This window comes from Anolis sagrei, chromosome 6, assembly GCF_037176765.1.
Source record: "Anolis sagrei isolate rAnoSag1 chromosome 6, rAnoSag1.mat, whole genome shotgun sequence".
Classification (NCBI taxonomy): Eukaryota; Metazoa; Chordata; class Lepidosauria; order Squamata; family Dactyloidae; genus Anolis; species Anolis sagrei.
In genome coordinates, this window is record NC_090026.1 from 29,880,883 (window position 1) to 29,898,700 (window position 17,818).

Below are 17,818 nucleotides of genomic sequence, written 5' to 3' on the forward strand. Positions count from 1 at the left end.
AACAACTGTGTATGAAAGAGAATGCCATATGAGGGTGGAGACGTCTGTTATGGTTGCAACTCATGACTGGTATAATTATCACCAGTTTTCTTATGTTATGTTAGACAAGGCTAGCCTGTTGCAACCATTCCCAGAATTACTCCTGGTGCATGGGTGTGCACATAGTGGCTTGCTATCTCCTTATCTCTTTCCTCTTGAGACCCCTTCTGTGTAGCCGGCTAGCCTACTTCACATTATATGCTAAGGAAAACATGGACATCAATGATCCTCTGGTATTTCATGATTGAAAACTTAGAGAAATTTTACTTATGTCGAGGACCTGCTTCATTTGTTTGAAGTATTTTTCTCCTCAGTCAAAAAAGATACCTGGAATAGCTGACCTGGGAAAGAAATTCCCCATATAAAGGTTCATAATTCAAAAAAGACATACCACAAAAAGAAAAAGGACAGGATGAAGGGGAGTAGTCTTTCAGCAGAGCTTTTATACTGGCTCTGCTTCTTAGCATACCTCTTGCTTTAGCAAAAAAAAATCAAAACATTTTATTAACTCAAAATAGCATATAATGCCCTATATGTGTGGAATTTAACTACATTTGAGAGGTGGGGTTGGTTCAGCTTAAGGCTCAGGAGAGACTTTGAAACTGAAAGCAAATAGGAAGTGACTTCTACCTGTTTTATCAAAGGCTTCTCATGGGCCTGAAATCGCCTAGGAAACCCCCCAGACTTGGTGAAAATGCCCCCAAATCCCCTAGAGCAGGGGTCCTCAAACTAAGGCCCAGGGGCCAGATGTGGCCCTCCAAGGTCATTTACCCAGCCCTCGCTCAGGGTCAACCTAAGTCTGTAATGATTCAAAAGCACACAACAACAACAACAATCCTATCTCATCAGCCAAAAGCAAGCCCACACTTCCCATTGAAATACTAATAAATTTATATTTGTTAAAATTGTTCTTCATTTTAATTATTGTATTGTTTTTAAGTGGTTTTTGAACTACAATAAGATATGTGCAATGTGAATAGGAATTCATTTATTTATTTTTTAAATTATAATCCGGCCCTACAACAGTTTGAGGGAATGTGACCTGGCCCTCTGTTTAAAAGGTTTGAGGACCCCTGCCCTAGAGCATCATCTTTTCCAGCAGGGACAGGCATACTGGGGGATATGGCCTTCCAATATTTGGAGAGGGGGGCTAATGTACTAGAGAAAGTTTCATGTAATTCCTATTATAAGGTGTGCATGAGAAAAATGGTCAAATGTAGCAGAATTTACATTGTAGAAATCACTTCAGATAAGTCTAGTCTCCCTATTTCATATCAACCCCTTTCTTGCTCCTGAAATGTTCCCAGAAGGCAAAACAACAAAATAATCTTGGGCACCTTGAAGACATTGCACTGTAGTACATTTCTCAGTCTCTGTGCCATTTCTGTGATTCTCTATTCTGACATGGCTATTTTTCTCAAAAATTTCTTCCCAGAGGCAGTTGTCATTCAGAGTTGGGTCTTGTGATAGGGTGACTGGTATGGTTTTCAGAAGTGGGAGTTGATTTTATCAGCATATTGGGAAAACCATAAAGAGAGAGGTGGGAAGAATGATGTGGTGGGAGAATAGATTATTTGTTGCTGGTGTATTGCTATGGCTTCCTCCTCCTCCGAGAAATCTGAGGGCTACTTTATGTTCTCCCAGGACCGTGGTGATGCCGATAGCCAATGAGTTCTCCCCAGACGTGGTCCTCATTTCCGCTGGCTTCGATGCTGTGGAGGGACACCTGTCTCCACTGGGTGGATATTCTGTCACAGCCAAATGTGAGTGTGGGGCATATGGGAGAGTGGTTTGTGCCTCAGTTTGAGAAGGAGTAGATCAGTGGTTCTCAACCTTCCTAATGCTGCGACCCCTTAATGCAGTTCCTCTTGTTGTGGTGACCCCCCAACCATAACATTATTTTTTGTTGCTACTTCATAACTGTGATATTGCTACTGTTATGAATCATAATGTAAATATCTGATATGCAGGATAAATTTGGCACAAATATCTGATACGCCCAAATTTTAATACTGGTGAGGTTGGGCGGGGGGATTGATTTTGTCATTTGGGAATTGTAGTTGCTGGAATTTGCAGTTAACCTACAATCAAAGAGCATTCTGAACTCCACCAACGATGGAATTGAATCAAATTTGGCACACAGAACCCCCATGACCATCAGAAAATACTGGAGGAGTCTGGTGGGCATTGACCTTGAGTTTGGGAGTTGTAGTTCACTTACATCCATAGAGCACTGTGGACTCAAACAATGATGGATCTGGATCAAACTTGGGATGAACACTCAATATGACTAAATGTGAACACTGGTGGAATTTGGGGGAAATAGACCTTGACATTTGGGAGTTGTAGTTGCTGGGATTTATAGTTCATCTACAATCAAATAGCATTCTGAACCGCTGAGAGAATTGGGCCAAACTTCCCACACAGAACCCCCATGACCAACAGAAAATACTGTGTTTTCTGATTATCTTTGGTGACCCCCCGACCCCTTTCCCAGAGTCCCAACCCCCAGGTTGAGAAACACTGGAGTAGATCATATGTGCAGGCTGTGCAAGGGAGCTGCAGAAATGTGTCCCAGTTGAGTAGAGGTGTGTACTTACTTCAAGTGACATAACGCAGTCTTGTATTAACCTTTAATATAGTTGCACTCTACTTGTGTTTTCATTTTTAGGGGGTCTCCATTCAGAGTATGGCCATACCCAGGCCAACATTTGCTTAATGTAGTTCTAAGGTTTTCCTGTGGTAAATGCAATGTAACAATTTGGCTAAATGGAACTAGCAAGCTAATAATAATAATAATAATAATAATAATAATAATACTTTATTTATACCCCGCTACCATCTCCCCAAGGGACTAGGTGCGGCTTACATGAGGCTGATGTTGTGGGGCAAGTGTCCTACCATGGATCCCATGCTGGGAAATAAATAAGGCTTAATTTCTGCACAAATGACCTGTCTGTTTCCCAGAAACACGTTAGATGGGGATAAAGGCATATTAGTATAATTTTTAAATATCACACAGATACAACCATGGATAACGGCTAATTGGCCATTTCCCTTTACTTCCTTTTTTTAAAAAAAATAGCTTGAACATTTCTTTCAAAGTGTTGTCGCTGTTGTTTTCACTATCAAGAAAATTCATGCATGGTTCCTTCCAGTCTTTGGCCTATATTTAATGATGTCGCGATTGCATTAGAGGTTAGATGCTTGCAGAGTTAGTGCACTTTCCATTGTGCAAGTGGTTGCATAACATATAATGTTTGGATTGCTATTTTTACTTCTGCTTGCACACAACTGCTCCAGCATGCTGTTGGATTTAGTCTTCTAGCTGCAAAAGAAGGCAAAGGGGAGTGTAGTAGCTCCAGCAGCAAAGGATGATAACTGGCATTTTCTTCTTCCTGACTGTGTAGGTTTTGGGCACCTGACCAAGCAGCTGATGGAACTGGCGGGTGGACGTGTGGTCTTAGCATTGGAGGGTGGTCACGATCTGACAGCCATCTGCGATGCCTCAGAAGCCTGTGTCTCTGCCTTGCTTGGCCTTGAGGTGAGCGTAGCTGGCAGGAGGAAAGCGAATAGGAAGGCTCACTGGGGGGCAAGGTCCAAGGATTGCGGCTGACGGTTGGCTGTGAGCCTGCTCCTATTTTGAAAGAGTGGCCTGGCAATGACGGCATTGATGGTGGGGGGTGGGAAAGGTGAATAAAGGCATATCTGTTCTGCCATATGTATGTACGTCAGCATCTGTTTAAATATGCTTTTCCAACGTCCATCTCACTAGTGGCATCTGCACAAGGCACAGCTGGAAACTGGAATAGCTGCCCAGTTTCATGGAAGAAAATGAGACTGTGTGTTTTTTTAACTGCTGAAGTTCAGGGGAAAATCAAGTATGTGTTGAAAAAATTATTAGTACTATTAGTTGTTTAATGCGATTATATCTATGTATGTGAAGATTTATGATATACTTGAAATCAAGTTCCTTCTCAGAGGGCCTTGCAATCTGAATTTAATCATACAGCAGAAGAAAAGAAGAGAGAATCAAACACTAGTACACAGTAATATTATAGTTGAGAAAACAGGGATTTACAAATTACAGAAGTTTGTAAACATGAGAAAACCTAATAATTTTCCCCCAGAAAAAAAACCAGAAACATGAGGGAAATTTCAATATATACAGTACTTAATGTTTACATCGAAGCTAGAATAGTTGTACTGCTTTGATATCATAAGATGTTATAATTTAATATATTAACCTATAGGTTAAAGGTTTCCCCCTGACATTAAGTCCAGTTTTGACCAACTCTGGGGGATGGTGCTCATCTCAATTTCTAAGCCGAAGAGCCGGCATTGCCTGTAGACACCTCTAAGGTCATGTGGTCGGCATGACTGCATGGAGAGCTGTTACCTTCCTGCTTATTGATCTACTCACATTTGCATGTTTTCGAACTGCTAGGTTGGCAGAAGCTGGAGCTAACAACAGGACCTCACCCCGCTCTCCAGATTTGAACCGGCGACCTTTTGGTCTGCAAATACAGCAGCTCAGTGGTTTAACCCACTGTGCTACCGGGGACTCTCATATTAACCTATAGTATTTGAAATAACAATGACATTTACAGAATTCTGGCATTCCTCAGAAAACTCTTGCTATTAGGGGATGAGAAGGCAATAAATACATCATAAAGGTATTTTAATATTTAAAGTACATTTTTAGCTTGGGTAATATATCACCCTGAAGCTGCATGCAGCTAGTATTTTTATGGTTCTTTTCTAGGCCCTCAGTACAGTTCTTTTTTGGACAAAAGGTCCAAGAGAAGGTAGAGTTCCTCTTTTCGAAGCCTCCAGGACAGGCAATTCACATTTGAAAGGTTGCTAGAGTCCCTTCTTTTGTGTAATATACCTTCTCCCCCACACCACCACCACCCCAAATAAATACCTTACAATTTAGGCAAACTCATCCAATAATAGAAAAAGTGAGAATACAGCCAGTTGCTACATCATATTTTTGTTATTACTACTTCAGAAAAAGAAAGCAATAATATTAGGGGATAAAGAGCTATAGATTTGAATATAAATAAAAGAAACTATTACAGAACAGCAGAATATTTATATGGGTAGTATCAAAACCCTCACAGAAAAGTGAGTTGTGTCTTACATTTGTTTGGCCTTTCTTTGGCCATCTTCTCTTTCTTTTTTTCTTAGTGTTTTTCTTTGTTGGCTTTCCTTCCCTCTTCCCTTTCTCATGAATTACAGCCACTTCCGAATCCTTGTATTTTTTAATTAATATTCTCCCTTTTCTCTCTGATACAGCTGGAACAACTGGATCAAACCCTGTTGCAACAAAAGCCCAATGCAAATGCCGTGGCCACATTGGAGAATGTCATTGAAATCCAGAGTAAGTTTTGGGGGGCAGAGGCTACAGCCGGTTCACAGAAATCATTTGTGAGATTGCATTGTACTTCCTCCCTATGAAAGTTTTGTGTGTGTGTGTGTGTCAGGAGTGACTTGAGAAACTGCAAGTCGCTTCTGGTGTGAGAGAATTGATCGTCTGCAAGGACGTTGCCCAGGGGATACCCAAATGTTTGATATTTTACCATTCTTGTGGGAGGTTTCTCTCATGTCCCTGCATGGGGAGCTGGAGCTGACAGAGGGAGCTCAACCTGCTCTTCCTGGATTTGAACTGCGGACCTGTTGGTCAGCAGACCTGCTGACACAAGGGTTTAACCTATTGTGCTACCAGGGGTGGGGAGGGTTATCACAACGAGAACAATTTTTGGCCCAGATTGGTCAAAATATGTTGATCCCTGCATCCTCAATCTGTTGACTGACAGAAAAGCCTTTCCCCCCTTTATTGCTGATATAGGGCAGAATGCTGATGATCTTGTCCTGTTATGGTGTTTTTCCAAAGTTAAAAAGGGAATGATGTGCATTTATTTTAACAAGTGATACTTGCACTTTATTACAGTAGGACAAGGCTTTGCGGTTACATGTGTCCCCCAAGGCAAGTTTGGTGGCCCTGAATCCCCAGAACACCCTTTTCCTGACTTAAGAAAAGATAAATTACCTTTCCTGGAAGCCTCCGGGATCATCACTTCACCTGTTGAATCAATTATATAGCTCCTCTGGATTAGTTAACACAAAACCCCCTTGTCAGAATTATAGACCTTCAATAGTGGCAGTATGGATTTTTAGCATTCCCTGTGGCTTGCAGAGGGTCCCAGGGCCAGAAGGTATGCCTCCAATTCTCTCCTCCTTCAGTTACTTAGCTCAGCAGTAAGGGATGGGGACTAAGCTATTGGAGACAAAGAGCTTGGGTTACTGGGTTCAGACAAAATGTGGTGTGGTTTAAAGAAAGTGGTAAGTTCAGCAGGGACAACTGCAAGATACTCCACTTAGGCAGAAAAAATGAAATGCAAAAATACAGAATGGGGGACGATGCCTGGCTTAACAGCAGTACATATGAAAAATATCTTGCAGTCCTCATGGACAACAAGATAAACATGAGTCATCAATGTGATGCGGCAGCTTAACAAGCCAATGGGATTTTAAAGTATAGTGTCGAGATCCAGGGAAGTCATGCTACCCCTCTATTCTGCCTTGGTTAGACCACACCTGGAATACTATGTCCAATTCTTGGCACCGCAATTGAAGGGAGATGTGTACAAGCTGGAATGTGTCCAGAGGAGGGTGACTAAAATGATCAAGGGTCTGGAGAACAAGCCCTATGAAGAGTGGCATAAAGAGCTGGGCATTTTTAGCCTACAGAAGAGAAGGCTGAAAGGAGACATGGTGGCCATGTATAAATATGTTAGGAGAAGTCATAGGGAGGAAGCTGTTTTCTGCTGCCCTGGAATCTAGGACACAGAATAATGGCTTCAAGCTACAGGAAAGGACTTGAACATTAGGAAGAACTTCCTAACTGTGACAGCTGTTCAGCAGTGGAACTCTCTGCCCTGGAGTGTGGTGAAGGCTCCTTCTTTGGAGGCTTTTAAACAGAGGCTGGATGGCCATCTGTTGAGGGTTCTTTGAATGCGATTTTCCTGCTTCTTGGCAGGGGATTGGACTGGATGGCCCAAGTGGTCTCTTCCAACTCTATGATTCTATGTGTTTACGGTCTAAGGGAGACAGTGCATTGTTCTAGAAGGCTGCTTCAGATGTTCACAAGTTGATCCCTCATTCCTGCATTACCATGGCTGACACATTGCCCCTTGTTTTCTAGGCAAGCACTGGAATTCATTGAAACGTTGTGCAGCGCTTGTTGGCTGTTCCTTGCTGGAGGCACAGAAGGGTGAGGCTGAAGAGGCAGAGACCGTCAGTGCCATGGCATCACTGTCAGTGGACACAGAGCAGGGTAAAACAGAGTGTGATGTCCGGTGAGTTCCCCCTACGCTTGCAATCCCTCGTAACAATATTTCAGGGCTTTGATTCTGTCTCTCTCTGGTTCTTGAAGCAGACCATACAACCAAGATTATACCATATCTGGGTATATTGCAAAGACATTTTGAACTGCATCTTGTGCATGTCTTTGAAATAAAAGTCTCTTTTTTGGGAGAGGATAATAGCCAGACCCTCTCAGGGCTTTCTGCTTCCCTTTGGAGAAGCAGACAATCCTGGTTCAATGGCATGTTTAGAAGGATGGGTGGAGACCAAGGGAACAGGTGCTTTATCATAACTCCATAGAAAGTCATAGGGAAAAAAACATATTAAAGAAAAGAGTTTTATACAAAATATAAAACAAAGTTACATTAATCACACATCCTTTAAGAAAATAATGACAAGCAAGCTAAACAAATTGGTTGCATGTGTGCTGTCTTGTCATCTTCCCTTAATATGTTTTATCTCACTCTCTTTGTTTGAAAAGTGGTTTTTTGAGGAAGGGATGTAATGTACTCTGCTGTGCTGCCCTGAACACATCTAATCCCTTTTTGATTTCAGAAGTTAAGCAGGGTTTATCTTGACTATGACTTAGATGTGCAACCACTAGAGAATACCAGGGATGTTTTAGAAAGATTAAGAAAGAATTCTGCCTCTGAAAGTATTTTTCTACCTTGTTGATAGTGAGCTAAATGGACTAATTGTCCAACTCAGTATAAAACAGCTTCCTGTGTTCTGCTGTTTTCTATCTGTTATCGTAAACATTGTGTTTGATGTTTGGTAAAAGTTGGGGAATCTGAGCTGTTAGGCTCAAAAATAACCCTCAGTTGGTGTGATTCCACCATAAATATAGCAGAGTACCAGACGTAAACTTCATAACCAGCAGACACTTACATGTGGTGAGCAGGAATAGGCTTCTATTCTTCTTCATGGCTTAGGATTGCAGAGTCAGAACTTTGGGATCAAAAGTATTTATTGAAGTAAGAAAAATATATTCTTGATAGAAAAGGCCTTGGAGCTAACTAGTTTGCCAAATCCCATCTTCTAAAGATGTAAAAGGGTAAAAAGTCCATGCAGCTACATTTTGCCTATAAAGAGGCAAAATATGCATCCTCATAGGTAGAAAGAAAAAGCAGAAGAGACTGGAAAATGGTGGAGAGACTGCGTGATCAACCCAGGGCACTAAAAAAACCTTTAAAAAGGAAGTTCCCTCACAGAATTCCATTCCTACACCATCAAAGGGGAGGAGACAGTGGCAAGGAGGAAGAGTGAAGACAAAGCCCTCTTTGGGATACATACATAGGAATATGGGAGTGGGGGGACGGAGGAATCCATCAGCCTAATACTATCTCTAGTCTAGCTCCTCATTGAGGTCTGGAAACTTGATGACATAAGAGACTTGTTCAGTTCAGGGATGAAACCAACAGTAAGGGATTTTAGAATATTTGGTGACATCCCAGGTAGTAGCTTTGGTTTTGGGACCAGGCGTTCAATTAGCGGACAGTGGCAATTGGAAAGAAACTTAAGATATCTGCGACATTGGATTTACCCTGACTTGGATTTGGTTTTAATTGGCATGTTTAATTTATTGTTTAATGAACTGTATAATATGTTTTTAATGATTTTTAATGTTTTAAATGTAATTTTGATTGTTTATATGCTGATAGCATCATATGATGCTTGTGTGAGGCCGCCCTGAGTCCCCCTTCGGGGGGAGAAGGGCGGGGTAGAAATGCATGAAATAAATAAATAAAATAAATAATAGCTATATCTTTGACAAAATGGAAGGCAACTAACCAATTGTTCTTTGCCTTCTTCCTCCTCTCTACAGACAAGCAGAAGAGCCAATGGAGGCCGAACCCGTGTTGTGAAGTGCCAAGACTTCAATTTGTGTAGCTGTCACTCTGTGGGTTAATTGGTCATTTGTGAGTTCGTTAAAATAACAACAACAACAACAACAAAATAATTTTTTATCTATTAAAAAGGAAAAAAAGAAAAAAAGAGTTGCACTGGACAAAATGAGCCCGTGTGTGTATGTGTGTGTGTGCGTGCGCGTGCTCGCGTCAGTCTCCTGGCATTCGTTCTCACCAGCATCACCATTTTGTCCTAACTCTTGGGGATTTGTGAGGGGCATGGTGGGTGGGGGGCTTTCACATGGGCATCTCCTCTGTTACCCCTTCTTAGTCATCGTTGCCACCCGCCTCTCCCTGCCCACGATCAAATTCGTTCCCTTCCCAAGGCTGACTTATGCCAAGTTGCTGCCATGGGTGAAAACCCAACAAATACACAGACTGTATGTAAATGGTAGTGAGAGAAGGAGCAGCATTTCTTCCTCACAGGTGTTCCAAGGTTCAGCTCCTTTTCCTTAGTACTCCATATAAGCAAATGGACATTTTCTCCTCCATACATTTGCGTGATGTGAATGGAGATAGCTTGCAATCAGGAAAGCTTGAGGGGAGTGCCTCACAGTTACTCCTTCATATTTTTCAAAGGTCTAGGGCAGGAGAGAGAGATTTCCCATGTAGCCTGGAGCCCCTGGGATTTTGCTGCACTGGGCAGCTATCAGTACTGCCTATTTGTTGGGTTAGGCCAGCCCTGTCCCATATTTCCAAACCTGTTCCTGAAATGCCATTACTCTTCTCTGGATCATTAGCATATGAAGATGGGATTGAAAGTTAAATCTTGCCATCCCCTAAAGCGTGCTTTCAGAAATCCTTTCCCTAACTCCCCAAACGTCTATTCTGTGAACTGCATTCTCCCTCTCACCAAAATTAGATCCAAACATTTTTGGGTTTAATCTTACCTTCGTTGCCTAAATCTCTCTTTCTCCTGATCCATCTCAGCTGTTAAACTGCTCCTCAGTATGTATAGTTCTGAATTAATCTCTAGGAGAAGCCCCTAAATTGAGGAGAAAGGAAAAAAAAGTGTGCCTTTAAGTCATTTTTGTTAATGCCTTAATTTCCTAGTCAATTCATTTCTTTTTTCTTTCATCCTTTCTCCATCTTTCCCATTCTTAGTTAACCGTCTGTATGAGAGGTAATCTTGTATAAAGATGGAAAGGAATTACATGCAATCCTCACTTGCTAGTGCACATCGGCTCCAATCCAGCTCTGTGTATAAACAAACTGTGATTTGTTTGGGGGGGAGTAGATTGGGGATGCCCACACATTGAAAAAATATATGGAGCAATGCAATGCAGATAATGCATCACCACTGAGTTGCGCGTTTAGTTATGCCTCTGAATTGCACTCCCAATTTCTGCCTGAATTTCCCAGTTTGGCAAAGCGATAATTGTACGGCAGACCTACTTACAAGTATGGAATTTCTTAGCTGGATCAGGCCATGTGCCATTCAACACCTTTTGTAATGAAGATTTTGCTTATGTTGATTGTTCCATGACCAATGCTTTCTGGATGCTCTCTCTCTCGTTTCCTCTCTGTTCTGTTTCCACTCCTCCCTCCCACTTCATTTTGTAAGTTTCAAAGACTCCTCATCACTTACTGTAAATAATTTGATTTCTTGTATCACGTGCACAAAACTTTTATCCATTCATGAAGAAAAAAAAAAGAAAAAAAGAGAGAATTCTTCGCTGTTATTTCACCAGCCAAAAAGAAAAGGAGGGGGAAAAAAAGAAAAAAATAGAGCAATTTTAGCTTTTAAAAGAAATGGCTATAAAGAAAAAAAGGTATATAATTTTATTACAGATGTATTATTTAATAGTATTTTTTTAACTTGTACCACAAAACTCTCCTTTCCTTTGGAAAGTTGCTATAGCAGGGATAATGCAACAAGGGAAAAGATGGGGCTTGGTATTGTTTTCACTAATTCAGGGCAAATGGGATTTGTAGGGTGGGGTGGGGGGAAGTTGTGTGGAACGTAAGATTGTGATGTGTTTTTAGCTGCACTTATGGTTGTTAACCTTGCCTAGGGTCTGTTTTAGGGATCCATGGGTTTGTTTCAGGTTTAGTCCTACCGAATGTTCCATGGTGAAGGGGGTAATGTTCCTTCCTGGGTCTTCCCATCAGATTATCATTCTTAAATCCATGGTGAGTGGCAAGTCATGTCCATACAGCAATTGTTGCTCCTTTCCCTTATCTCCTCCATTCATCTTTTCTTTGCCACTGTAGCAAGCAACTAGTAGCCAGATACAGAAAATGACTGTCCTGGGTGATTTTAGGGCTGTTTTCTGGCAGGCTCTGTAATCCTTTGGTCATAAACTGAGTCTGGTGCAGAGTTTAGAAATTTTAATGAAAATGGCTAACCTCTTAGCATTGGTCACTGCTTTAAAAATACAGTATATTAAGGTAAAGTTTCCCCTTCACATTAAGTCTAGTCGTGTCTGACTCTGGGGGGTGATGCTCATCTCCATTTCTAAGTCGAAGAGCCGTCATTGTCTGTAGACGCCTCCTATGTCATGTGGCCAGCATGACTGCATGGAGCGCTGTTACCTTCCCGGTGGAGTGGTATCAATGGATATACTCATATTTGCATGTTTTCAAACTGCTAGGTTGGCAGAAGTTGGGGCTAACAGCGGTAGCTCACCCCACTCCCCAGATTTCAACTAGTGACATTTTGGTCAGCAAGTTCAGCAGCTCAGCAGTTTAACCTGCTGCACCACTAGGGGATGCCATAAATTGGGAGTGGGGAAACTAAATCTTAAAATCCAGGGAGGAAATGCTCCTGAATTCCCCATTTAAAATAGCCTTTGACATAACAAGTGAAATTCTTTTTGTGTAAGAAACCATAACAGATTGTCATTTAATCGCCCCACCTCAAAGTGTAATATGTTGCAGATAATATTGCTTCTAAAGCTTTGCAAGTCTCAGGTCTGAAGATATGTTCCTTCTGGTACCAAGAATGTAAAAGAGAATAAGTTTCTTACTCAACCTACTAAAACTCACTTGGCCCCATCACGATCCCTTTATGCCTGCCTGGCCACATTTCGGTGATACTGTCTTGGGCTCTTTGGGAGTCTGGCTGGGATGTTAATAAAAACAAAAACAAATTTATCTCAGGTGCACTTAGGCATGTGCTCTGTCTTTTGCTGATCAAGGATTAATGCAGGGTGGGCAAAATGTACCCTGTGGTTTGCATGTGACCCACAGGCCTATTTTTCTGGCCCACAGAAAGAACCCTTTTTATTTTTCAAAAGAAGTTTTTATAAAAAATTGATTTTTGCTCTCAAAAAGACATCTGGGGTGTGCAGAGTATTTCCACCACATTTGGAGGCCACACGGGTCAATCTCTATGTTGTTTTAATTGGTTTTTATATGTTCATGGCCTTGGAAGCCTTGTGGGCTGGAAGGCAATGCAGAAATACTTAAAATAAATAAATAAAATAAAAATTTGCCATTAGAAAATGGGGGTTGCTTCAAAATGCCCTCTAGGGTTTTAGGAAGACTCCAAGACATGGTAACATAGTATGAACTCCTCCATATCCCTTGAAGTGTATTTACTGGCAAACGGTAGGGTGATTACATTGGAGAATATGGCTTCCTGAGTTCTCCTGGGGAACGAATGTGCCCCCCTAGCCTTCCACAGTTGCCTACTCCTCATTTAGTAGAGTGTGGACTGTGAGGTATAAAGCTGGCAAGCTGCTCTTTCAGTGTGAAAGCACTAGCATTTTCCCACCTACTTTGGATCCTCAGATTCAAGGGTGAAAGTAGAGTAAATTATGTAAACTAAGACTGGATCTACATTGCCATATCATCCAGTGTAGATGGGGCCTAAATCTTGGTCCTTGATACAGCCAACTTTTGCCCAACTACTTCTACATCTGGCTTTTGTTTACTGGGCCCAAGCGTATGATATATATATTCTGGGACAGACAGGGTGGCCTGAAAAAAGGCCCTGTTTAACTTCTAGTATCTACTAAATTACAGCCACCCAGAGGCATATTTTGGTTCCCTTCCCACTTACACCCTTGTCAGGGCTGTCTTACCTCTCTTGCTTTGTTTTGCTTTGCAGACTTCACTATGTGGAGCTGAAATGATAAAATAAGGAAATAGGCTTGTTGTCAATAGTCAAGAAAAAGAGGGAGGATCTTCTGCTCCCAAAATAAAGGGATGGGCACAAGAGGGCAATCCTCGTGTAGGACTGTTGATCTGAGAGCAATTTGTTCCACCTAGAGCAGTGCTTCTCAATCTTGGGCCCCCAGATGTTTTTGGCCTACAACTCCCAGAAATCCCAGGCAGTTTACCAGCTGTTAGGATTTCTGGGAATTGTAGGCCAAAAACATCTGGGGACCCCAGGTTGAGAACCACTGACCTAGAGAAACCTGCTGTTTTGCTTGTTATGGCTGTTTTGCTCCCAAATGGCAAAAATGACAAATCTTTGTCACAGGTAGATAGCTGTTTTGACTACTAAAGATATCCCATGCTGAGATACTGGGGTGTATTTAAGGATAAATCCAGGTGACTATGTAGAGAAGGGTATGTCATGGGGGTTTTCATAACATCATTTCTGTGTCTTCATACCTGTTTTATTTTCCATCCACACAAGTGCAAATGTTGCAAGAATAGCGAGGAAGATGAAGCCATATAGAGACAGAAGAAAAATGTGTATTTGCCTGTAACCAGATGAATTATCCATGTGTTTTAACATTAGCTGCTGTGGTTACTTCTCTAAGCCAGTGTCTTCCAGATGTGTTGAAGTACAATTCCCATTGTTGGCTGCCAGAATGAGCAGGGAATATGCTGGCTGGGAGATACTGGGAGTTACAGTCCAACTTATCTGGAAGACATTAGGTTAGAGAAGGCTAAACAACAGAGTACTGAAATTCTTGTTATGAAGGGTAGAGTAACAATTTTAGCAATACTAAGACTTGGGTGGGACATTTGTATCCTACCACTCCCTCCTCTACTAAGTGTACCTTGTATAACCTCTATAAGGCAACTGCAGTCCTCCTTAGTTCTCTAAACAGGACTGTGATTGCATAGCCCATTCACCCACATAATTATATTGCCAAATCCCTGGCTACTTTACTTGGAACATGTGCTGATATGGATTACAGGTGATCACACCTTTAAAAAAATGCCAGTATTTGAAATGTTAAGGACCACAATTAGTACCCTGCATAGACTTGTAGGTCTTTTTCATAGTGACAGCACTCAAGCACTCCAGTCTCCAGACAATAGTAGCCCAGAGCATTTAAATACTGTCAGAGATGGAACTTTTTTTTCCATGTCAGGAGCGACTTGAGAAACTGCAAGTCGCTTCTGGTGTGAGAGAATTGGCCGTCTGCAAGGATGTTGCCCAGGGGATGCCCAGATGTTTGATGTTTTACCATCCTTGTGGGAGGCTTTTTTCATGTCCCTGCATGGGGAGCTGGAGCTGACAGAGGGAGCTCAACCTGCACTCCCTGGACTCGAACCGCTGACCTGTCTCAGCAGTCCTGCCATCACAAAGGTTTAACCAGAGGTGGAACTGAAATGGAGTCTTCTGGGCTTCTTTACTCAGCTAGGAGCCAATAGTCAAGTTGTAACCTGCAGACATCAATCCCACCTTACGATGCTGCTCACACCAGCAGTCACATGATCAGTTCACACAACAGGTTCATTCAAGAACTTCCGTAGTCCCAGCCCCCTTAGGGTATGCGCAGATGTACCTTTAAGCAGGATTCCTCATAGACATGTGCCTTAGAGCAAGTCTGGCCTCCTGTGCCATCCAAGCACATTTGACAAATATACTCTTCAGCATTCTAGTGCTTCACTCATTCAGTTGTGCTACTCTTACCTATAATCTTCAGCTGAGCCTTTAAAAGAAGTGTATCAGGAAGACTTATTCCAATATTAGCTGCTTTTTTATTGCAACTGTTTTTGGAAAGAGTAACAAAATCAGTCTCCTAATCATGGTGGAGCTAAATTAAGTACTCCTGTAAGCACTGGGTATTGGCATTGTTGAGGGCAATTGGGCAGAACAGGTTATGCTGAACTCCGTCCTGAATGGATAATTCTGTATGCCTGTATACAAAATGACCCAGTTCGTTTAACAATGTTCCTCATGATTTCACTTTCTATTTGGCCAAATATTTGACACGTTCAGTAGACATGCACAAAGAATGCAATATGGGATTTTTACACCTTTTTCCTATTGTATGCTGCTCCTTCTGCACCGGGTATGGCACACTTTGTGCTCTAAGGACAGGTGGGGTCAGTCCATGCAAACTCTACAGATGCACCAGGTAACCTGATTAGATTTGACTCGAGTGTGTGCCATGAAAGCATCTTTCTAACCCAACTATCACTGTAGTCTTGCATTGTGCATCTGCACAGCAAGGAATACAACTCCAAATATATGAATGGATGTTACACAAAAGAAAGTGACGGCTTGTTCTTTCCTACCCAGATGGCAGGACTCAAACTAATGAGCTTAAATTAGGAAAGGGTAGTAAATTAGGAAAGGGTTGTTAACCTGTTAAGAATAAGAGCAGTTTAATAGAGGAACTAGTGACCTAGAACTATATGGATTTTTAAAACATGGAAGAGGTTTGGGCTTCTTGACCATTCCTCACGCTGATACCCTTGAGATGCTTTGGATTTCAGCTTCAGGTATGGTAGGCCATGGGTTATGTTGGCTGGAGCTGATACGCACTGTGATCCAATACCTCTGGAGGGCACTATGATGGGGAAAACACCCATTTAAACTATAATTAACTACTGCAGAGGTGGGAACTTTTGGTCTGTCAAATGATTTGGGCTACAGCAGGCATGGGCAAACTTTGGCCCTCCAGGTTTTTGGACTTCAACTCCTGGCTGTTAGGAATTGTGGAAGTTGAAATCCAAAACACCTGGAGGGTCAAAGTTTGTCCATGCCTGGGCTACAGTCTCCACAATCCATTACCATTAGTTATATAGGTAAAGGTGTCTGGGATGTGATGTCCAAATGATCTGGAAGATACACATACAATTGTTTCTTTCTGCCATCAAGAATTCTCGAAGATGCTAGCTTTGGGCTTGCTTGCTACTAATGGAGAAAGAAAGGACAACTCTAATAGGAGCCTATGATATAACAATGTTTACCATTTGGAGACACCTCTTTACTGCTGGCCTTTTGAGTGACTAACTTATAGCTATTTCTGCACTGATTCAGCTTTCATTTGCTGACTCACATCAACAATCCCAAAACACCAGTGCAAAAAAAGTCTTTTTCCATTTTTTCCTTTCACAGAAATTTGCAATAGGGCTGTTAAATGAAAATATTGCAGTTAGTGTGATAACACTTCTTTTCGCCCCAAGCAAAAGAGACTCCCAAGTAAACTTGATGCTACTCATTGTGACTTTATAGTCAGGAAGAAATGGACCCCCAGTTTTACCATTTTGCATCTCGTTTTTCACTATCTCCTTCTTGAAAAATTTGCAGCAACAAGGGAGAACAGGTAGAAAAGCAAGAACAGGAATCACTAGCCATTGTTTCCATATTTCATCATTTGGATTTTGTTTTAGGGGAAGGGAAATTTCTGCGCTGGCCAAAAGTAGCAACTATTTTGAAAAGCCATTAGTCCTTAGGACAACAGCATGGAACAAGTGTGGGTGAGTGAATGAGTGTGTGCGTGTATGTGTGTGTGTCAGCTCCCGTTCTGTTGGTATCCTTTCAGTAGGGACACCACACCAGTATTAGGTTGTTGAGGGGGCTGTTGTGGAGGGGAATTGGGACTTTTTTTCATTTCTTTCCTAATCAACCCCTTTCACATTACATTGAAGATGCCCCCCATAAGTGGGGAAATATCTGTAGGTTCCCTGTCCCTTCTGCTTTTTTCTCCTGCTTTCTGTCTCTCTTTCTCTGTTTATCTCGCTCTGGATACAATTTTCAGTTGAGTATTTTGTAATATGTTCCAATGTTTGTCCTTGTGTAAATAAAATTGTTTCTGGCAATATTTTGTGGTAGAATCAATGTGTGGGACTTTCTGGCTTCTCTTTGTAAGTCCTGTCTCCCTTTTCCAAATTGGCAGAACAAATGGCATTCTGTGTCTCAGATTAATAGAAGCAATATCATACCAAGGCAGACTTATAGAATCATAGAATCAAAGAGTTGGAAGAGACCTCATGGGCCATCCAGTCCAACCCCCTATGATACATATCCTCCGGTGATATAAAACTATAACTCCCATCACTTGTGGAATGCCCTCCTCTTAGAGGCCTGATCGGTGCCAACCCTGATTTGGCATTAGGTAAAGGCATAGTATTTTATTAAAAATTTTGAGGCCTTAAAAAAAAATTGGAGCTTGTGCATGGTTTTGAAAAACGTTTTAGCCTTTTCAAATTGTTTTAATGTCTTTGAGTTGTCCAATGTGTTTTTATGTTGTTTACGTTACTTTTTAATTTGGAATTGGTTATACTGTGTTATCTGTTTGCCACTCTGAAATATCATGGTAAAGAGTGAGGTTAAAACGTTTTGCTAAATGAATTATTGTTAT

At 41.6% G+C, this 17,818-nt stretch overlaps 1 protein-coding gene across 1 annotated transcript in view; it reads left to right on the top strand.

The window, feature by feature from the left end:
- HDAC5 (histone deacetylase 5) overlaps positions 1 to 17,278 on the top strand; it is a 94,982-nt gene extending 77,704 nt beyond the window's left edge. The window contains 5 exon segments of the mRNA XM_060780796.2: positions 1,684 to 1,802; positions 3,450 to 3,583; positions 5,341 to 5,425; positions 7,250 to 7,403; positions 9,236 to 17,278. Coding sequence (XP_060636779.2) covers positions 1,684 to 1,802; positions 3,450 to 3,583; positions 5,341 to 5,425; positions 7,250 to 7,403; positions 9,236 to 9,275 — 532 coding nt within the window. The 3' untranslated portion in view covers positions 9,276 to 17,278.
- Positions 17,279 to 17,818: the final 540 nt, after the last annotated feature.